Source organism: Syngnathus scovelli, chromosome 10 (assembly GCF_024217435.2).
Source record: "Syngnathus scovelli strain Florida chromosome 10, RoL_Ssco_1.2, whole genome shotgun sequence".
In the NCBI taxonomy this organism is placed as follows: Eukaryota; Metazoa; Chordata; class Actinopteri; order Syngnathiformes; family Syngnathidae; genus Syngnathus; species Syngnathus scovelli.
This window is the reverse complement of record NC_090856.1, coordinates 11,156,000-11,178,792: the sequence shown is the minus strand read 5'-3', so window position 1 is coordinate 11,178,792 and position 22,793 is coordinate 11,156,000. Positions and strand designations below refer to the sequence as shown.

General features: G+C 48.9%; 3 protein-coding genes across 6 annotated transcripts; 1 reads left to right on the top strand and 2 right to left on the bottom strand.

Moving 5' to 3' along the window:
- Positions 1-210: 210 nt before the first annotated feature.
- LOC125970093 (serine/threonine-protein kinase MAK-like) lies at positions 211-13,321 on the bottom strand. 4 transcript variants are annotated; one of them, XM_049722065.2, is made up of 16 exons: positions 13,182-13,321; positions 12,863-12,966; positions 12,606-12,773; positions 12,304-12,358; positions 12,024-12,145; positions 11,835-11,917; positions 11,634-11,766; positions 11,402-11,573; positions 11,119-11,286; positions 10,648-11,019; positions 10,375-10,571; positions 10,170-10,291; positions 9,944-10,054; positions 1,230-1,331; positions 1,032-1,109; positions 211-819 (listed from the first exon to the last, which is right to left on the bottom strand). In XM_049722065.2, the coding sequence occupies exons 3-16, from the start codon at positions 12,704-12,706 to the stop codon at positions 662-664; spliced, it is 1,974 nt and encodes a 657-aa protein (XP_049578022.1). In that variant the 5' UTR covers positions 12,707-12,773; positions 12,863-12,966; positions 13,182-13,321; the 3' UTR covers positions 211-661. The 4 variants fall into 4 exon arrangements, with proteins under 4 accessions (XP_049578022.1, XP_049578031.1, XP_049578049.1 ...); XM_049722074.2 differs by having other exon boundaries at positions 12,606-12,748; XM_049722082.2 differs by having other exon boundaries at positions 674-952.
- Positions 13,282-14,563, top strand: psmg4 (proteasome (prosome, macropain) assembly chaperone 4). The gene is made up of 3 exons (XM_049722263.2): positions 13,282-13,556; positions 13,986-14,061; positions 14,233-14,563. Exons 1-3 carry the CDS (start codon positions 13,404-13,406, stop codon positions 14,352-14,354), a joined length of 351 nt encoding a protein of 116 aa, XP_049578220.1. The 5' UTR covers positions 13,282-13,403; the 3' UTR covers positions 14,355-14,563.
- On the bottom strand, positions 14,448-22,387 carry LOC125970107 (solute carrier family 22 member 23). The gene is made up of 10 exons (XM_049722104.2): positions 21,160-22,387; positions 20,621-20,724; positions 19,872-20,026; positions 18,111-18,297; positions 17,848-17,975; positions 17,516-17,618; positions 16,991-17,217; positions 16,744-16,776; positions 16,513-16,636; positions 14,448-16,181 (listed from the first exon to the last, which is right to left on the bottom strand). Exons 1-10 carry the CDS (start codon positions 21,571-21,573, stop codon positions 15,761-15,763), a joined length of 1,896 nt encoding a protein of 631 aa, XP_049578061.1. The 5' UTR covers positions 21,574-22,387; the 3' UTR covers positions 14,448-15,760.
- Positions 22,388-22,793: the final 406 nt, after the last annotated feature.

Sequence of the window (22,793 nt, the reverse complement as noted above, 5' to 3'; positions counted from 1 at the left end):
TTTTCTTCAAGATACCGCACAACAGTGGTCCACAGCCTTTTTACAAGTGTATAAAAGTGATCAAGTCATCACAAAAATCATGAAAAAAAATCGTATATAAGCCGCACCTGACTATAAGCCGCAGAGTTCAAAATTTTGAAAAAAAGTCGCGGCTTATAGTCCGGAAATTACGGTACAATTCGATTGTTGCAAAGCAACGGGGTGAAAACGTTGTGTGAACATCGCCCAGGCTTGTCAATGAACGACAAGTTGGTGCATTTATTGACGAAACACAGGTTCAAAGGTCATGTGACAGCTGCACTCATACAAAACGCCAAAGATTGGATTGACGGATCAAGTTGCACAAGGCATATTTTGGACTTGATGCAGCATTCTGACTGATTTGAGTCCCTTCTCCTTTTGTCCTCCAAGCACTCATATAAATTGAGATGCTCCACTTGCATTTCTGCTGATTTTGTAGTCCAGAGGTGGTCCGGTCATGTTCCAGAACTGACAAGTTACCGCTGCAGAAATGAATTACGGAGGTGCCATTGGGGAAGATTACGAGTCTCTGCAAGCGCAACAAAAGTGACGTCGCAGTCGGTCGCTGGGGAGCTTCGCTCGCAGCGTTTGGCAAATGAGCGATGGCAAACGGGAAGCGGTCGGCACGCGGCCACTCATTCTATCGATTGCCTCCATATTTGGCGGTCCAGTCCACCCGCCCGTGCACTGGCGGAATGTGTGTGTTTCTGGCCAAGGTGTTTATTGTGGAGAAGCTGCCACTTGGACAAGGACACGGGATTTGCGGCGCTCTGAAGTCATCGTGCTCCGTCTGGTTATCTGTGGGCAGCAAAGTGACCTTTGTTATTACAACTACAAAATGGCCGTCTAATCTGAACCGCTTCTCCCCACGAGGGTCTCATACGTGCCGAAGCGTATCCCAGCTATCTTCGAGCAGTAGTCGGGGGACACCCTGAACCGGTCGCCAGCCAATCACAGGGCACACGCAGATGAACAATGAATCAATGAACAATAACAATGTGTGTATTTACCTTTATTGGCAAAAATTGTAGTCTTGGACAGTTTGACTTTGGAGTCAATCCTGAGATCAGCAGGGGTCGACAGATCACCTAAACATCCAGGAATAATGTCAGGTCGCTAAGTTTAGAAAACGGACACCTCTTTCTATCTTTTAAATTTCAGAGAGACATTTGAGTGAAAAAGAACTGAAGCGTGCTGGTGTAGCTTACTGGCAGAGGGAACGCCAATCTGCGCCAGAGGACTCATCTGCTTAGCGTCTTTAGTTTCGGACTTCTCGAGAGGTGAAAGATTTGTCTTGGACATGAAGGAGTCTGTTGAAGACAAGAAGCGATACTAAAAACATTCTACCGTGGCACCATTGAGAGCGTCCTCTCCAGTTGTATCGCTATGTGGGGTGGAAGCTGCACTGACTACAACATGAAAGCCCTGCAGCGCATAGTGAATACAGCTGGTAGGACTATTGGTACTTCACTCCCCTCCCTGAAGGACATTTACACCTCCCATCTCACACGCAAGGCGACCACGATTATGAGTGATGTGAGTCACCCCGCTCACACTTTGTTTGATCTACTGCCCTCTGGGAAGAGGTACAGAAGCCTGCGCTCCGCACCACCAGACTCACCAACAGCTTCATACTCCAGGCTGTTAGGATCCTGAACTCTCTCCCACCTCCACCCTCGGCTGCATAACGTCCTGGCCTTTTGGGCCACGTTGGCTGCCTTGCACTACTCCACCTATACTTTTGTGCTATACAGTGGAGCCTCGGTTGTCGAACGTCCCGGTTCTCGAACAAATCGGTATTCGAACAAAAAATTCGAGATTTTTTTGCTTCGGCTGTCGGACAAAATTCGGTTGTCGAACCTCGCGAGATGAGCCGAGAGGACCCGCATGCCAACTGACTCCGTTCCTTATTACGTTCTCGTTACTCTGAAGATTGCATTAACTCTAATCATGCCTCCAAAGGAAGTGGGAGCAGTAAAGCCCTCCTAAAACACAAAGACGCTCCGAAAGCAATGCGACACTGTGTCATGCTGTCATGTGTCGTCCTGGTCACTTCCTGTTTTATTGTGTAATTTTCCTCTCGTTCCAGTTGGTGTGTCCATCCCCTGTGCGTCCGGTCACGTGACTCCCTGATTCCAAGTGTGTGCACCTGCGCCAATGACCAACTGTGCACCTGCGCCAATGACCAACTGTCTTCACCTGTGTTCCCCTCCTTCTGTGTCCATATAACCCGCGCCTTTCTCCATGTCCAGTGCCAGTGCGTCTTGCCTTGCTAAGAACACTAGCGATCACGAAACCCTCGAGTTCCATGTAGAAGCCTTGTTTGAAACGACTTTGATCACCTATGTTAACTTGGTTATCTTCGTTATAGTATTTCCCTCGGTTCGAGGCGCTTTGATTTCCCCTTTTTCTCCCTCGGTTCGAGGCGCCTGAGTTTCCCCCTTTTTTCCCTCATATTGAGGCGCCTTTTGTTACTACTGCCATTGGAGAAAATAAACACATCTTTGGACTTTGGAAACTCTGCATTCAAGTCCTCTCCCTGCTCCGCGCCTGACACACTGAGCGCCCGGCGCGTTGCGGTTGCGCGATCGGACCAAATTAAGCTCCCTGCGCACTGAGGTCCACTTACATTTTGGAAAGTACATTAGGAATTTCAAAATATTTTCAAAATTTTAGCGACCGCTCTGTCACAATAATGCGACCAGCGCGGTGCAGTTGCGCGGTCGGCGGCTCGCAACAGTTGCGCGTTCGGCGGTGCGCTGCAGTTGCGCGATCGGACAATATTAAGCTCCCTGCGCACTGATGTCCACTTTAATTTTGGAAAGTACAGCAGGACTTTAAAAATATTTTCTAAATTTCAGCGACGGTTCTGTCACAAAAATGCGACCAGCGCGGCGGTGCAGTTGCGCGGTCGGCGACGCGCTACGGTTGCGCATTCGGCGGTGCGCTGCAGTTGCACGATCGGACAAAAATGCGCAAATGAAAATATTATTTGTAATGGGAAAATATGATTCGGAATTCGAACGATTCACTTCTCGAACAGCCTTCTGGAACGGATTGTGTTCGAAAACCGAGGCTCCACTGTGTTCTGACTGTCTGCTGTATGCACAATTGCTCCATTTCAACCATGTTGCTCTTATTTATTTATTATTTATTCATTGTTCTTATTATTCATTGTATGTGCCTTCTTATTTTTACTTTTTGTATTGTTTATTTGAATATTTTGTTGTCCGTGGACTGGACCTATATATGTATGTATGTATGTATGTATGTATGTATGTATGTATGTATGTATGTATGTATATATATATATATATATATATATATATATATATATATATATATATATATATATATATATAGGCGGCTCGGTGGCGCACTGGGTAGCACGTCCGCCTCACAGTTAGGAGGGTGCGGGTTCGATTCCACCTCCGGCCCTCCCTGTGTGGAGTTTGCATGTTCTCCCCGGGCCCGCGTGGGTTTTCTCCGGGCACTCCGGTTTCCTCCCACATTCCAAAAACATGCTTGGTAGGCCGATTGAAGACTCCAAATTGTCCCTAGGTGTGAGTGTGAGTGCGATTGGTTGTCTGTCTCTGTGTGCCCTGCGATTGGCTGGCAACCAGTTCAGGGTGTCCCCCGCCTACTGCCCGATGACGGCTGGGATAGGCTCCAGCACGCCCGCGACCCCCGTGGGGACTAAGCGGTTCAGAAAATGGATGGATGGATATATATATATATATATATATATATATATGAGATACAACACAAATGCCATAGCAAAGGTCAACCAGAGCACCAGGTCAGAGACGAGTTAAATCCATGTACAAGTCCAGAGGTTGGGTACGAAACCCCAATAAGCACAATCAAGCTGAACGAGGCAGCAACTGACCTGAAGAACAAGATCACGGTGAGAATGAATGCTCGGGAACCTAGATACACACTGCAGAGGCTAAGTGAAGTACCCTCAGAAAGTCTCCTAAGATGTGAATGCAGCACTGACAACAATTCCTACGGCTACCATCACTGAAACCAATGAGCTGATATACACCTCAGCAGCAGTGATCCTAGAAATGCTTGGCTACAAGAAGAATGACCATATGCGACCACAACAGTGCCCACCATGGAAGAGAAGGCTGGAGGCCAAAACCAAGATAGCACGGAGAGAAGTGAGCCAAATGACAGAGGCCCAGAAAGGTGCAATGAAAAAGCAAGTTCCCAAGAAATACAGCCAGATGCCCATACCTGAAGCACTCGAAACTGCCAAACAAAGACTCCAAGCCTTGGCCAGCCGCCTAAAGAGGTACACAAAAGAGAATGAAGCCAGACGAATAAACAGGTTGTTCACAACACAACCAGCGAAAGTGTACGCTCAGTGGCAGGGGAATAATAGCAGAGCAGACCCACCAAGGCTGGAAACTGAACAGTACTGGAAGGATATATGGGAGCGGGAGGCATCACATAAGAAGGATGCACAGTGGCTGGTGGCTCTGAGAAAGGACCACAGCAAGCTCCCTGAACAGAACCCAGTAACCATCACAGTGGCAGACATCCAGAGAAGAGTCTCAGGAATGAAAAACTGGACAGCACCAGGCCCTGACATGATCCACAGCTACTGGCTCAAGAAACTTACAACTCTCCATGAGCGCCTGGCAGCATAAATAAACCAGCTGCTAAGGGATGGGACTCACCCTGAATGGCTAACCCAAGGGCGTACGATCCTGATCCAGAAGGATCCTTCAAAGGGTACAGTCCCATCCACTACCGGCCAATCACCTGCCTCTCCACAACATGGAAGCTGATGTCGGGCATAATATCAGATAAGATCAGCGGGCACATGGATCAATACATGAGCACTGCTCAGAAAGGGATTGGTTAAAATACCAGAGGAGCAAAACATCAACTCCTGGTGGATAGAACAGTCACCCAAGACTTCAGAACCAGATGTACCAACCTGAGCACTGCCTGGATTGATTACAAGAAAGCATATGACTCAATGCCACATACTTGGATCACTGAATGCTTGAGGCTGTACAACATCAATGGGACTCTGAGAACCTTCATCGCCAACTCGATGAAACAGTGGAAAACCACACTTGAAGCCAATGGCAAGCCACTTGCACACGTGACCATCAAATGTGGTATATACCAAGGAGACGCTCTGTCCCCAATGCTGTTCTGTATAGGACTGAACCCCCTCAGCCAAATAATCAACAAGACGGGCTATGGATACCAACTCAGGAATGGGGCCACCATCAGCCACCTCCTCTACATGGATGACATAAAGCTGTACGCTAAGAATGAGCGGGACATTGACTCCCTGATCCACATTACTAGGATCTACAGCTCTGACATCGGAATGTCATTCGGACTTGAGAAATGTGGCCGCATGGTGACTAAAAGAGGAAAGGTAATCCACACAGAGGGGGTCTCACTCCCAGAAGGAACAATAGCAGACATCGAGGACAGCTACAAATACCTTGGAATTCCACAGGCAAATGGCAACCTTGACGAGGAAACAAGGAAAGCAGCCACAGCCAAATACCTCCATCGAGTAAGGCAAGTACTAAGAAGTCAGCTCAACGGCAAGAACAAGTCCCTAGCCATTAACAGCTACGCCCTACCAGTAATCAGATACCCTGCAGGAATCATACGGTGGCCAAAGGAAGATATACAGACCACAGATATCAAGACACGGAAGCTCCTAACCATGCATGGAGGGTTCCATCCCAAGTCCAGCACCCTTGAGACTGTACACTAGCCGTAAAGAAGGAGGCCGAGGACTAGCGAGCGTGAGAGCCACTATTCAAGATGAAACATCCAAGATCCATAAGTACATCAGGGATAAGGCCCCAACGGATCACGTGCTCAGTGAATGTCTCAGACAATGGGCATCAAAGGAAGATGAGGTGCTGGAGGGACCATCATGGGAAGACAAGCCCCTACATGGGATGTACCACCGAAACATAGCTGAAGTGGCTGATATCCAGAAATCCTACCAATGGCTAGAAAGAGCTGGTCTGAAGGACAGCACAGAGGCACTGATCCTGGCTGCACAAGAACAGGCCTTGAGCACCAGAGCAATAGAGGCCCAAATCTACCACACCAGACAAGACCCCAGGTGTAGATTGTGCAAAGAAGGTCCTGAGACAATCCAGCACATAACTGCAGGGTGTAAGATGCTGGCAGGTAAAGCATACATGGAGCGCCATAACCAAGTAGCTGGAATAGTGTACAGGAACATCTGTGCAGAGTATGGACTGGAAGTCCCAAGATCCAAGTGGGAAACACCTCCAAAGGTGGTAGAGAATGACCAAGCCAAGATCCTCTGGGACTTCCAGATCCAGACAGACAGAATGGTAATGGCGAACCAACCGGACATTGTGGTGGTGGACAAAGAGCAGAGGAAAGCCGTTGTGGTTGACATAGCCATCCCAAATGATGGTAACATTAGGAAAAAGGAACATGAGAAACTTGAGAAATATCAAGGGCTCAGAGAAGAGCTGGAGAAGGCCTGGAGAGTGAAGACTTCAGTGGTACCTGTGGTCATTGGAGCACTATGGGCAGTAACCCCCAAACTGGAGGAGTGGCTGAAACAGATCCCAGGAAAAACATCTGACATCTCATAGCCCGAAAAGGAAACGTGGGTCCCCCTTCCCATGGGCTCACCACCTGTGGGAGGGGCCAAAGGGGTCGGGTGCAATGTGTGCTGGGCGGCAGCCAAAGGCAGGGACCTTGGCGGTCTGATCCCCGGCTGCAGAAGCTGGCTCTTGGGACATGGAATGTCACCTCTCTGGCTGGAAAGGAGCCCGAGCTGGTGTGCGAGGCAGAAAAATTCCGACTAGATATAGTCGGACGAGCCTCCACGCACAGTTTGGGTTCCGGTACAAGCCCTCTCGAGAGGGGCTGGACTCTCTTCCACTCTGGAGTTGCCCACGGTGAGAGCCGTCGAGCAGGTGTGGGTATACTTATTGCCCCCCGGCTGGGCGCCTGCACATTGGGGTTCACCCCGGTGAACGAGAGGGTAGCCTGCCTCCACCTTCGGGTGGGGGGACGGGTCCTGACTGTTGTTTGTGTCTATGCACCAAACAGCAGCTCAGAGTACCCACCCTTCTTGGGGTCCCTGGAGGAAATGCTGGAAAGCGCTCCTTCTGGGGACTCCATCGTTCTACTGGGTGACTTCAATGCTCACGTGGGCAATGACAGTGAGCCCTGGAAGGGCGTGATTGGGAGGAACGGCCCCCCCGATCTGAACCCGAGCGGTGTTCTATTGTTGGACTTCTGTGCTCGACATGGATTTTCAATAATGAACACCATGTTCAAGCATAAGGGTGTCCATGTGTGCACTTGGCACCAGGACACCCTAGGCCGCAGTTCGATGATCGACTTTGTAGTCGTGTCATCGGATATGCGGCCGCATGTTTTGGACACTCGGGTGAAGAGAGGGGCGGAGCTGTCAACTGATCACCACCTGGTGGTGGGTTGGCTCCGATGGTGGGGGAAGATGCCGGTCCGACCTGGCAGACCCAAACGCTCTGTGAGGGTCTGCTGGGAACGTCTGGCAGAATCTCCTGTCAGGAAGAGTTTCAACCCCCACCTCCGGCAGAGCTTTTCCCACGTCCCGGGGGAGGCGGGGGACATTGAGTCTGAGTGGACCATGTTCCGCGCCTCCATTGTTGAGGCGGCCGACCGGAGCTGTGGCCGTAAGGTCGTTGGTGCCTGTCGTTGCGGCAATCCCCGAACCCGCTGGTGGACACCGGCGGTAAGGGATGCCGTCAAGCTGAAGAAGGAGTCCTATCGGGCCGTTTTGGCCTGCGGGACTCCGGAGGCAGCTGACAGGTACCGGATGGCCAAGCGGAACGCGGCTTCGGCGGTTGCTGGGGCAAAAACCCGGGCGTGGGAGGAGTTTGGTGAGGCCATGGAGAATGACTTTCGGACGGCTTCGAGGAAATTCTGGTCCACCATCCGGCGTCTCAGGAGGGGGAAACAGTGCAACGTCAACACTGTTTACAGTGGGGATGGCGTGCTGCTGACCTCGACTCGGGACGTCGTGAGTCGGTGGGGAGAATACTTCGAAGACCTCCTCAATTCCACCTACACACCTTCCATTGAGGAAGCAGGGCCTGGAGACTCTGAGGCGGATTCCCCAATCTCTGGGGTCGAAGTCACTGAGGTAGTTAAAAAACTCCTCGGTGGCAAGGCCCCGGGGGTGGATGAGATCCGCCCGGTGTTCTTAAAGGCTCTGGATGTTGTGGGGCTGTCATGGCTGACACGCCTCTACAACGTTGCGTGGACATCGGGGACAGTGCCTCTGGATTGGCAGACTGGGATGGTGGTTCCCCTCTTTAAGAAGGGGGACCGGAGGGTGTGTTCCAATTACAGGGGAATCACACTCCTCAGCCTCCCTGGTAAGGTCTATTCAGGGGTGCTGGAGAGGAGGGTCCATCGGGAGGTCGAACCTCGGATTCAGGAGGAACAGTGTGGCTTTCGTCCTGGCCGTGGAACAGTGGACCAGCTCTACACCCTCGGCAGGATCCTCGAGGGTGCATGGGAGTTCGCCCAACCAGTCCACATGTGTTTTGTGGACTTGGAGAAGGCGTTCGACCGTGTCCCTCGGGAGGTTCTGTGGAGGGTGCTTCGGGAGTACGTGGTGCCGAGCCAACTGATAAGGGCGGTTCGGTCCCTGTATCACCGATGCCAGAGTCTGGTCCGCATTTCCGGCAGTAAGTCGGATTCGTTCCCAGTGAGGGTTTGACTCCGCCAAGGCTGCCCTTTGTCACCGATTCTGTTCATAATTTTTATGGACAGAATTTCTAGGCGCAGCCGAGGCGTTGAGGGGGTCCGGTTTTGGGGACCTCAGCGTCTCTGCTTTTTGGAGATGACGTGGTGCTGTTGGCTTCTTCAGGCCGTGATCTCCAGCTCTCGCTGGAACGGTTCGCAGCCGAGTGTGAAGCGGTCGGGATGAGGGTCAGCACCTCCAAATCCGAGTCCATGGTCCTCGATCGGAAAAGGGTGGAATGCTCTCTCCGGATCGGGGATGATCCTGCCCCAAGTCGAGGAGTTCAAGTATCTTGGAGTCTTGTTCACGAGTGAGGGGAGGATGGAGCGCAAGATCGACAGGCGGATCGGTGCAGCGTCGGCAGTAATGCGGACCCTGTACCGGTCCGTTGTGGTGAAGAGAGAGCTGAGCCAAAAGGCAAAGCTCCCAATTTACCGGTCGATTTACGCTCCTACCCTCACCTATGGTCACGAGCTATGGGTCGTGACCGAAAGAACGAGATCCCGGATACAAGCGGCCGAAATGAGTTTTCTCCGCAGGATGTCCGGGCTCTCCCTTAGCGATAGGGTGAGGAGCTCGGTCATCCGGGAGAGACTCGGAGTAGAGTCGCTACTCCTCCACGTTGAGAGGAGCCAGATGAGGTGGCTCGGGCATCTTATCAGGATGCCTCCTGGACGCCTCCCTGGGGAGGTGTTCCGGGCATGTCCCACCGGTAGGAGACCCCGGGGACGACCCAGGACGCGCTGGAGAGACTATGTCTCTCAGCTGGCCTGGGAACGCCTTGGGATCCCCCGGGATGAGCTGGATGAAGTGGCTGGGGAGAGGGAAGTCTGGGAGTCCCTCCTAAAGCTGCTGCCCCCGCGACCCGACCCCGGATAAGCGGAAGAAGATGGATGGATATATATATATATCTGTATATATATATATATATATATATATATATATATATATATATATATATATATATATATATATATATATATATATATATATATATATGTGTGTAATATGTCTTGTCACTGTGGGATAGTAGGAAACGCAATTTCGATCTCTTGACATGTGAAGAAATTGACAATAAAGCAGACTTTGACTTTGAAAAGTAACATGTGCGGCCTGCTGAAGGTGTGAGCTGTGTCCAGAGCTGACCTTTAATAAGGGGGAGCTCCAAATCCTGTTTTTGAGCTAAGCCCAAGATGTCCCACAAGCTTTTGACGACTCCCTGATTGCCCGCTGAAGATCTTCGTTTTGGATCGATGCCTGAAAAGCGTAAAAAGCTCAGAGTGAATTTACTGGTCGGGCAAGCCGATCATTTTTCCAATGAGTCAAAGCTCCATTTCTTGAGGTGGGCCAGGACTTTGTGACACCCCCTCACCTGGTAGGTATCTGGACTGCCGCAGGTAGTGCTGCTTGGGAGACAAGACTGCCGAGTCACCTTTGTCCAGTTCGTTGCCACATTCTGCTTTTGTCGCCGTCGATGTCTTGGGGAGTGGAAAGCTGGACAAGAGGTTTGAGTTGTTTTTGTTTATTTCCTGGATCAACCCAACGACCTGCTCCGATGCTTGCGAACGAGCACTTACCAAGCACTAGACACGTCGAGGGCTTCCTCCCCCAAAGAGTTGATGGTGGGTTTTTTGGAGATGGAAACGCCGACATCGGCGTCTTCGGTCGTCTCCCAGCTGTCCACCGATTTGATGGACGTTTGACCCCACCGTCTTCGTCCGGCCCTCGCCCTACTGACGTTGTTCCCCGGCCCAATGCTTACTGTTTTTGTGGGCTTTTATTGAACGAGCAGGGAGAAAATCAGACTTGACGATTTTGCCCAGTGTCACGCATAGCCGCGAGAGACATACCGCGACCGGCGGCCTGTTTTTAACCAGGTTGAGTGGCTCCAGTTGCTCCTTGGATGGAAGCAAGCTGGGGTCAGCTTGCTGCTGTGTGTCAGCCTGCTGGCTCGGTTGGATGGCTTGAAGAGGCTGATGGAGAACTTGACTGCAGGTCTGCTGGCTCGGTTGGACAGCTTGAGGAGGCTGATGGAGAACTTGGCTGCAGATCTGCGGCTCCGTTTGACTCTTTTTGGGCTCCTGAGACGTTTTGTTTGTCTTACACAAAACGTTCCCTTCCACGGCTCCTTTGACATCCTTTGACTGCAACTTGTGCTGCTTGGAAAACTTGGGAGGGCCACCAAGTGACTGACCCACGTAAAAGTAGGGGTACCGCAGTGCCTGCAAATGAGACGGAAAGACAGAGCGTGTCTGAGCATCGACAATTTTCTTTCAGGTCATCATCGTATAAAAATGATCCATCTTAATCAAGATGTGCACCTGAGCAGCATTTGGCCTTTTCTTGGGATCCCACTGCAGTATGTCCTTCATGAGTGTGATGGCTTCATCGCTGGCGTTGGGAATCAGCGAGCTGAGGCATGTCGGGACGCATTTCGGGAAGCGGAAGTTCATTGAGCTGGCTAAAACGTGGCCCTCAGGCCAATCTGCCTAACGTGTTAGCCCGGAGAGATGATGGAAAGAAAAAAACAAAAACAACAACAGCAGCAACGTAACTTGATTGGCACTCAGGTCAAGTGTGGGCGCTTCTCGTATGTTGGCTCACCTTCTTCAAAGTTCCCAGCACTTGACAGATCTTGAAGATCTCGTCCACCTCACTGTTGCCAGGAAACAAGGGGCGGAGCGTGTACAGCTCGGCCATGATGCACCCCACTGCCCAAATGTCGATGGGGGAACTGTAGGAGGTGAACTTGAGCAGAATTTCCGGAGCTCTGTACCTGACAAGTGATTCCGTTTTATGGGTCGTCTCTCAATTGAGATCATGTCATTTCTCTCACCATCTGGTGGACACGTAGTCTGTGTATGGTGGCTGCGAGCGAATTTCTCTGGCAAGGCCAAAATCTGCTATCTTGACCAATTCAGGACCAATGCAGAGCAAGTTCTCCGGTTTCATGTCACGGTGGAAATACCCTAGAAAGCAATGTAGCACTCAAAACATAGCATAAATAAAATAAAATTATAATTATAATAATAATTACCATGTTTATGCATAAAGGCTAATCCAGACAACACTTGAAACATGATGTTCCTGATCTCATTTTCAGAGAACATTGCATAGTTCCTGACAGCATCGAAGGTGGGAAAAAAAGGAAGAAAATGTTGTGGCAATAATGGATGTTGGTGAAAATGGCACAAAGCAACTATAAGCGCTGGTGAACCGACGTTACCTCTCATTCATTAGCTGGTAGAGGTTTTCTTTCATATACTCAAAGACAAAGAAGAGGTGGTCATTTTCTCTTATGACTTCTTTCAGTTTGATTACGTTTGGATGGTTTAATTTCTTCAGCGACTGTACAACAGGGGACAACCCGAAGATTCAGTAAGTGGGGAAAACAGAATACAATCATTTGCTAATCAAGAAAAGAAACGTCCATCAAGCCAAAGCCAAACACGTCATCGTTTTAGCAAACAGAGCGACAGTTGATTCCATATTGATCAAATCCTCACCTTCAGCTCTCTTAGATTCATGCACTCTTCCCAAGAATAAAATTTCCTCTTCATCCTGAACAGTGACACATTTTTAACACATAGCTGATCACTGATCAGATGGCAAATGCCAATCTGTATCCATCAATAAAATCCAGTACAGCCATGCTTACATGAAGCCATCACTAGCCAATTACAAATACTATAAACAAGAAAAAGCAAAGTTTCCAGAAGTGAGCCGATTCACTTTAGCATTTCCCTCAGCTTCGAACTAGGCCGCCTGACCTTTTGACATCTTCCAAAGGTGGTAATGCTGCGCTCACCTTTTGATGGCAACCAGCTCGCCAGTCCCGTTGCTCTTGCCCAGGAGTACACTTCCATAGGTGCCATCCCCCAGCTGTTTGAGCATTGTGTAGCGGTTCATTTTCCACCGACACCCCCCTCCTTGAAAAGAAGTCTTTGCAGTCTGACACAGACACAGGTCTCACTCACTGTAATGTAAAGCATTACAACATAGTATTTCGCATTCAGCTCCTGTCTTTTCAAATACAGAGATGGAAGTTGTGGCTTGGTGCCTTACCTGTATTTCTGTCTATTTCTGAGTAGAGTGTTTGGATGCTGTTTATTGGAATGCCTCTGTCAGCTAAACGGAGATAAGCCTTTCACGGCAAACAGAACAATCCCCTGGTGAGTAGAAGTGGATTAAGTTGACATGTGGTTCAAAATATGTGCCAGCAAACAACCTCAGAGGAGAAGCTCGGTGGTTGTTAGTACAGCAAGCTTTGTAAGACAGGTTGCATTTATTTAGGGTATGATAAAGTCACAGCAAAATGGACCAGTAATTTAAATAAATCACATATTACGCAATTTGACAAAACAAATACAAAGTTTTACTGTACCAGTACGTAGATTGTCCTGTAGATGGCGTCGATACAGCTCAGAACTGTTACGCCTCAAATCGGCAAATTCTTCATCGATTGCTTTGGGCTGCCGCTATCGTCCTGACCCGGAAGTTGTTGTTTACCAGTTATGTTGCTTCCGCTCGTTAATTCACGTTTGCATACAAGACGACAATAAAAGTCAATCAATGAATAAAAACGAGTGACGCCCAAGTCGGAGAGATGCCGGATCCTATTTCAGTTCACAACTTTTCGGAAAGATTTATGGAGCAGACGGTTCACTTTCACGTCATGAAACTCAGTGGTGCTTTTTTCCTCTGGGTTGGTTCGAGTCCAATTCTGTCCAACTTGGCGGTTTCAATGAGCAGCAGATACGTGAGTCCAAAGCTGATAGTCAACAAGTACAAAATGACTCGGCATCGCTTGGCTCGAGAAGGGGGGGGGGGGAGAAACGTCTTAAGAAGGGCTCGTCACACGAAATGTGTTTTCTCTTTGAGCGTGAATTGACTCATGCAAGTGATCGCGATGGTGTTAATGATGAAGTGATCTGATCTCATCTGATCTCATATCTTCTTTTGTGATCACACAAACCTGGCCCCTTTCCACTGCCCCCTTGTTCAATTCGTTGTCTGCTCAGATGAAATTAATGCATACATTTATGGTCATTGCAACGATGGGCCAAATCTCAAAATCACATTTAGCATTGGTATAAATGAAACGGCGAATTTTTGAGTGAAATACGACATTTTTATTCAAAACTGTGTCAGTACTGTCCATTCTGAAGCCTGTCTATCTTTTGTGCAGGACTCCATGCCATTATCTACGTTAGTAATGGGGGACCCTTCAGATACAGCTCCAAATTCTTTGGCACGGAGATTAGGTATTGCTGCATTCTTTGTTCCACACAATAGTATAGTACTAGGCACTGTGGATTTTTTCCGCCTCACTGTTTTTCCATCACTGGTTCCATTCTGAGGGGATATAAATATGTTAAAAAGAATGGAGGGGCAGCCTTCCAAAGAGTGTACTAATTGTGTGTCTCATTTTGCAGCAAAGAAGACCCAAAAGCAAGTTTTTGTTAGTTACAGACTTCCAACGACCAACTCCAGTCTCTCTCTGCTAGTGGAAAACCGAATCAAAAAGGAGCTTGAGCTTCATCCGGGGAAATTTTGATTTTTCCTCAAGCTATTTTGTGTTAGACTGTAGAAAAGGAAGGGCTGGTTGTTCTCTTATTTGTTGCTGTGACATCTACCACACACAAGAACGTCACATCCAGTGTTTTTTTTATTGACACAATAAATTAGGTGATTTCTATTATCAAAACATGTTAGCCTATGGCTTTTGGTACAAATGCATCATTAAAAAATATGACTTAGAAAACAGTTTTGGTGGCTGGGTTGTGTCTGTTTTTTTTTTTTTTTTTTTCAGTGTAAGTGTTGAAAACATGAACCATGTGTTCAAAATACGAAACATGCTAAAGAAGTACAAGGAAGATGCTGGATCCTACAATTCTGTTTGTAGTTTATGTAACGCTACTGGATCCTACAATTCTGTTTGTAGTTTATGTAACGCTACTATAGAATGTGCTTGTAGAGTCTAAATAGGTGTATCACACATCATTGCTGAATAGTTCATGAACACAGGTTGTACGTAGTACTAAGAATCCCTAACAACAGGCAACCCTGTTCGAGGCAGACTGTTCTAGTCTACTAGTGTTTAGTTTTGTAATTGTGCTTTTTGGCTAGCTACCATCGGAGCAGGATTACATCATGACCACAGTACAAACAACACAGCTAGTGAGACATGGAGCGGGATATTCGCGAGTGACAAGCGACTAAAATTGGGCAGCATGACAAAAGGTTCAGAACGACAGATACATAAAAGGCAGTTCAAATGTTGAGACGCATCATAAGACTTCAGAGAAGAGAACTTCAATGTTCATTCAACTCTCACATCTGTGTAGCATCACCCGCAGTCTCTTATGGCAACGCACGCCAAGGTCTCCGGATGCACGAGCAACCATCATAAACCTTCACCAACCGCCGTGATGCTCACTTTCAAAATCAGCGTCTACAACGACTTCTGGATAAAGTGCCACTGTGGACCAGCGTAAGACAAATAACCTTTAAAACGTGGTGCCCGTTCATGCAAAACATACAGCGATAGTGGTTGAGCCAATCCGCTTGATTGTGTCTCTTGACTTGTAGTGCAAAAATTAACTGTTAGAAGAAGTCAACTCAAACACTGACCGATAGCTGCTCCAATTGCCTTCATCGGCTCCTTTGACCTGGGAAAGACTCGAAACAGAGTCGACAGCAGTGCAACACAGGAGATTTCAGATCAATACAAATCAGGTCAAATATTTTGGCAATTCTTGAATTCATAATTTAACTACAAATGACAAATTTACCTTCCTCAACATCCCGGCATCTCTTGGCACAAGAGATCATCAGGGTCACAACAAACAAAATGGTTCCCTTCAAAATGGTTCAATGATTTGCCGTTTGAATTTGGGATGGGTTGAATCCCAAGTTCAAATGGCTTCCCAGACCTGTTAGTTGCTGAGCAACTCCTTGCGCTCAAACCCCGTTGGCCATCGTGTGGTTGCCAATGATCTCGCCGCCGGTGGCCAAGGAATACGAGGCCGGCACCGCTGCCAGAGCGGTGGCAGCTGCTGCGGTGGCGCCGCCCGTGGCCGACAGGTGAAGCGGGGTGTCGTGAACGCGCGAGTAGTCCCTGTCGCCCTTGGCCAGGAGAAGGTGCTGCTCGCCCGGATGGAGCAAGGTTTGCCGGGTGAATGTCTCTCCGTCAGCCAGGCTCTCGGGCAGCGGCTGACCCCGCGGCTCAGGGAGCAGCAGCAGGCAGATGATGCACAGCAGCGTGCAGCAAGCAAAAATCACGTGATGCAGGAAGTAGCCCTTCTGGTTGTGGAGCTCCATGATGGGCGCAGTCAGCATGCCGAAGCCGGCGCTGGCTAAGACCAGACCCAGACCTCCGCCCCTGATCCATGACAAGAGGATTTGCTCAGCGCATATCATCCTTCCCATTTCGAGTGATGATAAAATGAAGCTTGAAATGTGCTTCATGAACCCGTTGCTGTATTTTTATACACCTCTAGATGGCACTGTTGGTTTCATTAACGGGGTCGACGACATGGTAAGTCAGTGTGCTTTCATCAGCCCCATGTTGAACACAACTAGAGTAGTCCAAAAATACAACTGGTTCAACCATTTTCCCATTACTGCTCCAAATTTGCTCACAAGTGTCAGGAGTGAAGCATTTCAGTCACAAGGAACCTCTCCATTATTCTCTTTCTATCATCCTCACTTACCTGATGACTGTTGGTGTGATTTCAGCACAAAAGAAAATACTGAGGGTGCTGACAGCATGAGAGGAGAACATGCCGATGATGGAGAAGGCCACAGAGAATTTTCTCTTTAGGCTGTCCCGCAGGACTGTCGGGAAAATAAAAAAAAAGAAGGGAAAGAAAAACACTCAATATGATTTCATGTAATTCATCCAATCTGACCAAATGCAAGCAATAGTAGTAGCTGTACCGTACCCGTGTCATACCGGAGACTGTACTTCCCAATCACTGGATCGCATTTGTGGTTGACATGTGGGGAGGGCAGACAAGAAAACATGCTAATGACAAAAACATTGCGCATGGCATTTGTGACACAAGTAGGCCGTACATGCCTGAAAATCTTTTCAGTTTTCAGCAGTTACGAAACTGCATGAAACATGACCTGCTGCATTTTGATCGTCGAGAGAGCTAGAAAAAGTGCTTTCCCACTGCGGTGACTCACGATTGAGCAGGCCCAGCTGCAGCAGTGACGCGAGCGCTGTGATGATCATGAAGGTCAGAAGGCCACCGCGTCGACCCATCAGGCCAACCATGGGGCACAGCGCCACGCACGTTGCCACGGCGATGCCAGCCATGGTATAGTAGTCCGTGTGGCACAAAGCAGTGGGCTGGGCTTCCGGGTCCATCATACTTCGAGCGAAGCAGTGGTGTATCCCGTAGCCTGTCAACCTGTAAAAATGCACACAAATAAGCAAAGCTGTGAGTTGACGGAAAATGCGTTGACTTCATCTTTATGGAGAAAAAATCATAATTCAGACGGGACGGAGGAGTACAGGTGTCGGAATCGGGCCCGTATTTTAAGATATCGGGTACTAAAGGAGGCCGATGATACCAGCCACGGATACTTAAGGCAAAAAATGAATCCGGCATTGAGTAGCTGACAGGGCTATTTTTCTGAAAAGTCGTCACCACTGTGAACGATGTCGCTATAGTGTCTGAGCACATTGCAGGCAAGAAAGTGACTTACGAGTTGACGCACAGCACCACAATGTTCTTCCACAGGTTCCTGGTACTCATCATTTTCACCACACAGGAGCGCTGGGGCCTCTTGTACAGCTCCTGCTCCAGCTCTGCTTGAAAACAAGACACTTGCTCACACCTTGACGCAACAGGAGATAGAATCGCAACTTTCGCATTATACTTTCTTAACTTAAATGAGTTGTCTAAATGTGAATCATATCAAGAAGCTGCTGCAAGCACAAAATAATGAATGGAGTGCAAAAAGTCCAAACGAACGCGACATGAGCTTTGAGCGGTGTCTCTTGACCAGCGGTTGACCCTGTATGAAGCCTTCACCACCTGAAAGAACTCTGTTGGGTTCAGTCGTCATGTCCACTTGGTTCTTCCTCGCAATGCGCAGCATCATGGCTTTGGAACGTCTGTAGTGCCGGGTGCTCAGCAGCCAGCGTAACGATTCAGGAAAAATCCTGCCATAAGGGCAAGACACTCATGAAACTCACAGGCAGCAAGAAGCACGTCAATGTTTAGCCAAAGCAACGAGGAGGCACTGCGTGGCGGGCACGCTGCGTGGCGTCCTGCACATTGCGTTTGTGTCAACTCACCAGACGTAGGGCAGCATCAAGACGAAGGGGCTGATGATGACAATCTGCAGAACCTGCCAGTCATCTCGCCCTGGCCAATGGCGGCACAAGGCAGCCAGGCCAGGCATCAGCAGCTGCCCCGCCACCATCAGGAAACTGGCCACCATGGTCATGGAGAAACGCCAGGCGGGCAAGCAAAGCTCCACCCCTTAAGTGAAGAGAGCACAAAAAAAAGTGTTTCTAGCTTTAACTGTGCTCACCATTATTAACAAACATATCCAGAAAACGGCGTCTGAATAAAAATTTAAATAATCCAGTCTGAAGAATCTGTGCGTACGCGACATTGCAAACATTACTTTTATACAATGCGGAAGTGACCCCATATGTGCAAATCAAAAAAACAAAACAAAAAACAAACCTCCCTGTGTTGTTTTCAACTGTTGCCAGCTCGACTGAGATATTGCACACACACACGCACGCACGCACACACATACACACGCACACACACACTGTAGGCACAAACCTTTTGTTCTCGCTGAGTAGCAGAATGCGCTGATTATCTCAGTGCCCCCCCTCTCGCCCCCCAGCCTGTAGGCTCATCCTGGTATCGCCTCACTCCCCTGCCCAATCCCCCCCTCCCTGCCTGGTCTCGCCCCATCCCCCATGAAGCCTCCTTTCTCCCTCATTCTTTTCTCTGCACACATTCATTCACCGGCAGTTCCTTGTCTGAAGAAAACAAAAACCGGAGGGGGGGGGGGGGGGGGGGGCAGGCTTTGAGAGCCAGCTGGTGACCACTGTCTGTTTGGGAGTGTATCCAGAGAGCTGAGGAGTTGTCAACATTTCTTACAAGACTTCATAACATTTAGCAGATTCAGGTTGAGACCCTTAACTGCCGTACCAAGTTTGGAAGCGAGCAAATCTTTTCCATGGCACAACCAACTCTCTTACAGTGTGTGAGTTCAAATGATCAAAAGAGGTCACTCTTGCATGCCATGGTGCAATCGTGCACCATGGCCTCAAGATCAAATGAAAAACAAACGTGAGGACGAAGAAGCTCAACACTAATAGCTCCCCAAGGATGGCACCGCGAGGCACTCAATTCCTCATAAACACGTCCCAAATGGCTGCCACACCCAACGATGCACACAGTTACACACACCGCGTCGGCATATTTGGGCCGGCGAATGATTACGACGGCAATCTGTAGCGAGAGAAGCAAATGATGAAAGGAAGTGCGAGAAAATAAGCGCAGCGGGTCTCTGTGCTAATAATAAAATCGTTGCAAGGGGTAAAGAGAAAGCAAGAAAGCAATGGATAAACGGAGAGGGGGTATTGAAGGACAAATTCAGTGGAAACGGAAAGGGCCAGAGATCAAATCGATTGACAATCGGGATTCCATATTTCCAATGGTAGAAAGAATGGAGTGAGGTCATCAAATGGGGGACGCAAACAGTTTGGTCGTTGACGTGTATGCAGTAAGCGCACGGTTGACCTCATTCCAATTCAAACCATTTTGTGATGAGTGGAGTTAGAAAATATGATTCATTACACAAGTCACATGATATGGTGCAGTGAGGGAGCAAAATACAAACGTGCTGCTGGCACTAAAGCAGGTCAGCAAGTGATTTTTTTTCTTAAAAATGCAAATGAAGCTGTACCAACAACTTCAACATATGTTGGTTTTCATTCACATTCCGCCTGACTGACGACAGAGGGGTAACAAGAAAAGGTGGTGAGGATGCATACGGTGCCAAAGCAGACAGGTGTAAGGTGTGTACTTACTGAGCACGTAGAGGGAAAGAGCGAGGCCCGCCAAGCAGAAACCCTCAAAGAAGCGCAAGGTGCTGAACATGGTGACATTTACAGAGAAGGCAACACTCAAACCAAACACCAGCATGAAGAGCACAGAGAGAATCAACACCGGGTGGCGACCGAACCTTGGAAGCAGAGAGAAAAAGAAAAACAAAGACATCTTTACAAAGGGCTCACAACCCGACAACATGAGCTAATCGCGTCAACAAGGCCGTACGGGCCATGTCTTGTTTGGGCCACCTGGACTCCCTCATTTGGTTGCCCAGTAGGTCATATTAGAATCAAGCCAGTTCTTTACATGGTTTCCATGGTTACTGATCCAGGACACAATGCAAAGGATTTTGTTTTCCCACGAGCCAGCTGAGTTGCCTTGTGGGAACTCAGTCAGTCATCTGGCATAATGGGCCGGGCACTTCACTTTCTGGTATTATAAAAATAAGATGTCAAAACAAACGAAGCAGCAATTTGTGGGTCTGGCACCAACTGAAGTATGAAGCCCTTATGAGCTAGCCCGCTGCCTCGGATGCTCGGGTGAAAGCTTTCTGGTTGTACCAAACTAAACGCAATAGAGCTTTCTCCATCAGGGTGCCTCGCCTTTAGAACAACTTGCCTGGAGGCATGCAGAATCAGTGATGCTTAAATGACTTAGAAATCACTTTTTAAGATAGAATTTTCAATATGAATACAAGCTTTCAGGAGTGGAAAGGAAGTGAATTTACCAGTCGGCCATGACACCCATCACTAGGTAGCCAAAAATGGAGCCCACGAGCAAAGAAAATTTGGCAATATGAACCTTCCAGGCTGAGTCACACACCAAGTTCCACTGTAAACACAAAAAATGTAGAAATCAGAATTGTGCATAAATCCAAAATGCATATGTATAATGTAAATTATTCTTACAAGGCCAGTGTCGATACCTCTCTTAATTACCTTTCACCAGTATCTCACAACAAGATATGCCAAATTAAATACTGTAAAAACCATATACAGTAAATACTAATCCAAAAGTAGGCCAGTGTATATCAACACATTGGATCATTGGGGGCGGGGCGGTGGGGGGGGGGGGGGGGGGATGTTGCACTCAGCCTCCATCTCAAATTGAGGTCAGTGGGTGAGCCTTGGTAGTGTTTGGATCAGATGCTACTGCCGTCGGCGATGATGAAGGCATGTCACAGTCGACAGATGTGAATCTACTTTTTAAAAAATCATATAAATGTATTCGTTAAATTTGAGGACCAGTGTCGTGCTCTCTCGTTACCTTGGTAACCACATTCTGACTCAGTCCCGTGTGCAGCTCCAATGTCCTCTCCTTGCAGGCGCACAGCAGACCACTGCCGTCGTCGTCTTCATCATCCCCGGTGCCGTTGACCTGCAGCCCGGTACCGGTGAGCGGGTACGATTCTGCGGTCCATTTGCTGTCGTTACCCAAAGGTTGCAAACACGTGCCGTTGGGCTGCGCCAAGAGGAAATAATCCGAGAATTGGCTAAAGCCTATGAACAATGCCGGTATCCAGGTCAGGACCACGAGCTGCTTCTGGTGCCTCCCGAACCCCCCTAGAGACGGCAGAACCGAGGCGTCGATGTGCGGTAGCAGCCTGGGTGCCGGCTGATCAAGTGGGATGAAGCCGTTCTCGGGCGGGTGGTTGTGTGGTTGCGGGCGACCGGCTGCCATCGCTGCCCGGTCCCGCGGAGCAGCTGGCCGCAATAGCCGGCCAAGCCAAGCAAGTAAGCAAGTAAGCAAGCAAGTAAGCAAGCAAGCGAGCAAGCAAGCAAGCAAGAGAGCCAAGTAGCAGGCAAAGCCCCTCTGTGCTAAGCCCCCGCGCGGACACAAAGGGGCTCGCGGCGCAGATAAATCCTAATCGTAGCAACCAAAAATTCTCGCCCCCTCCCAGACAAAAAACGGGTCTGTGGTATTTGGAGCGAATCACATTACAGTTGTCCTCATGTCGTCCGCGGGGGTCCCAAAGCAGTCCAATTGTTTCAGGAGGTTGTGGGGAATTTCCCTTAGAGGAATGAGCTGCTCGGGCGAGCATGGGCTTTGTGCTCCTGCATGCGCGCACCTCCCGCAGTGGGATGCATCCATGTGGAGCCGATCGGGGCTAGCCAGGCCTTTTTGGAAGTCGTAAGGAGAGAATATCATCTAAACATCTGCTGCGAGGTCATCCATATGCGCCACAACAGGTCTCGTTCGAAGCCAAAGTGCGAGCCCAATTCTGGAGGCGCGCATCTTCTTGGGGACGGTCCCAGAATAGCATCCAGGCTCCCTCCCGTCGCTGGCTCGCTTTGTCGCTCTGAGAGCTTACGTTGAGAGACTCAGACGACTGTGCTGCCGCTGTCTCCTCAATGGGAGGCAAAGAGGGTCGCAGAGATGGCGTGACGTGGGGATGGGGGGAAAGGCGAAGCCCAGCCTTCGCCGATCGGGCTATGCGTTGCGATTGGAGAGACTGCACCAGTGACAGGCATCTGCGGGCAAGCAACAATGATCTCCTTTGTGCCGCTCCTTCCCCGAAATGCTTGCTCAAAATCATTCAAGTGGCCGTGTCGCCATCGTGTCATCTATGACGAACACATTTATGTTTAATTGATGCTTTCAACAGCCACGTGTTGTTCTTTATTATTATTTTATTTCATGAATCTTTGAATCAATTAGTTACTGGTTTGGAAAGACAATAGAGGGAACGATTAGACTATTCGGCCGCACGGGGGCGACAAACCATCACATAATTCACGCACGGCCTTGCATCGTTTCAGTCACGTCCATTGTCACCATGGGAGAGCATTTCTTCTGGATCGTTACAATGTTACGCGGCACAATTATTCGAATGTATTGAGCTAGACGTCGCTATTATGGGCGTGTCTGTGACTGCAACTGGTCTTCATGCCCGAGAATGT

What these genes read in the sequence shown, in the direction of transcription:
- LOC125970093 (XM_049722065.2), bottom strand. Translation starts at nt 12,706, where the DNA reads ATGAACCGCTACACAATGCTCAAACAGCTGGGGGATGGCACCTATGGA. An exon ending in GGAGCTCCCCCTTATTAAAG is followed by an intron (nt 1,332 to 9,943) that starts GTCAGCTCTGGA and finishes TGTCTTCAACAG; the next exon opens with ACTCCTTCATGTCCAAGACA. An exon ending in TACAATTTTTGCCAATAAAG is followed by an intron (nt 820 to 1,031) that starts GTAAATACACAC and finishes TGCTGCCCACAG; the next exon opens with ATAACCAGACGGAGCACGAT.
- psmg4 (XM_049722263.2), top strand. Translation starts at nt 13,404, where the DNA reads ATGCCGGATCCTATTTCAGTTCACAACTTTTCGGAAAGATTTATGGAG. An exon ending in TTTCAATGAGCAGCAGATAC is followed by an intron (nt 13,557 to 13,985) that starts GTGAGTCCAAAG and finishes TCTTTTGTGCAG; the next exon opens with GACTCCATGCCATTATCTAC. An exon ending in TTCTTTGGCACGGAGATTAG is followed by an intron (nt 14,062 to 14,232) that starts GTATTGCTGCAT and finishes CTCATTTTGCAG; the next exon opens with CAAAGAAGACCCAAAAGCAA.
- LOC125970107 (XM_049722104.2), bottom strand. Translation starts at nt 21,573, where the DNA reads ATGGCAGCCGGTCGCCCGCAACCACACAACCACCCGCCCGAGAACGGC. An exon ending in TCTTTCCCTCTACGTGCTCA is followed by an intron (nt 18,298 to 19,871) that starts GTAAGTACACAC and finishes TCTTCACTTAAG; the next exon opens with GGGTGGAGCTTTGCTTGCCC. An exon ending in ATCACACCAACAGTCATCAG is followed by an intron (nt 16,182 to 16,512) that starts GTAAGTGAGGAT and finishes GTCATGGATCAG; the next exon opens with GGGCGGAGGTCTGGGTCTGG.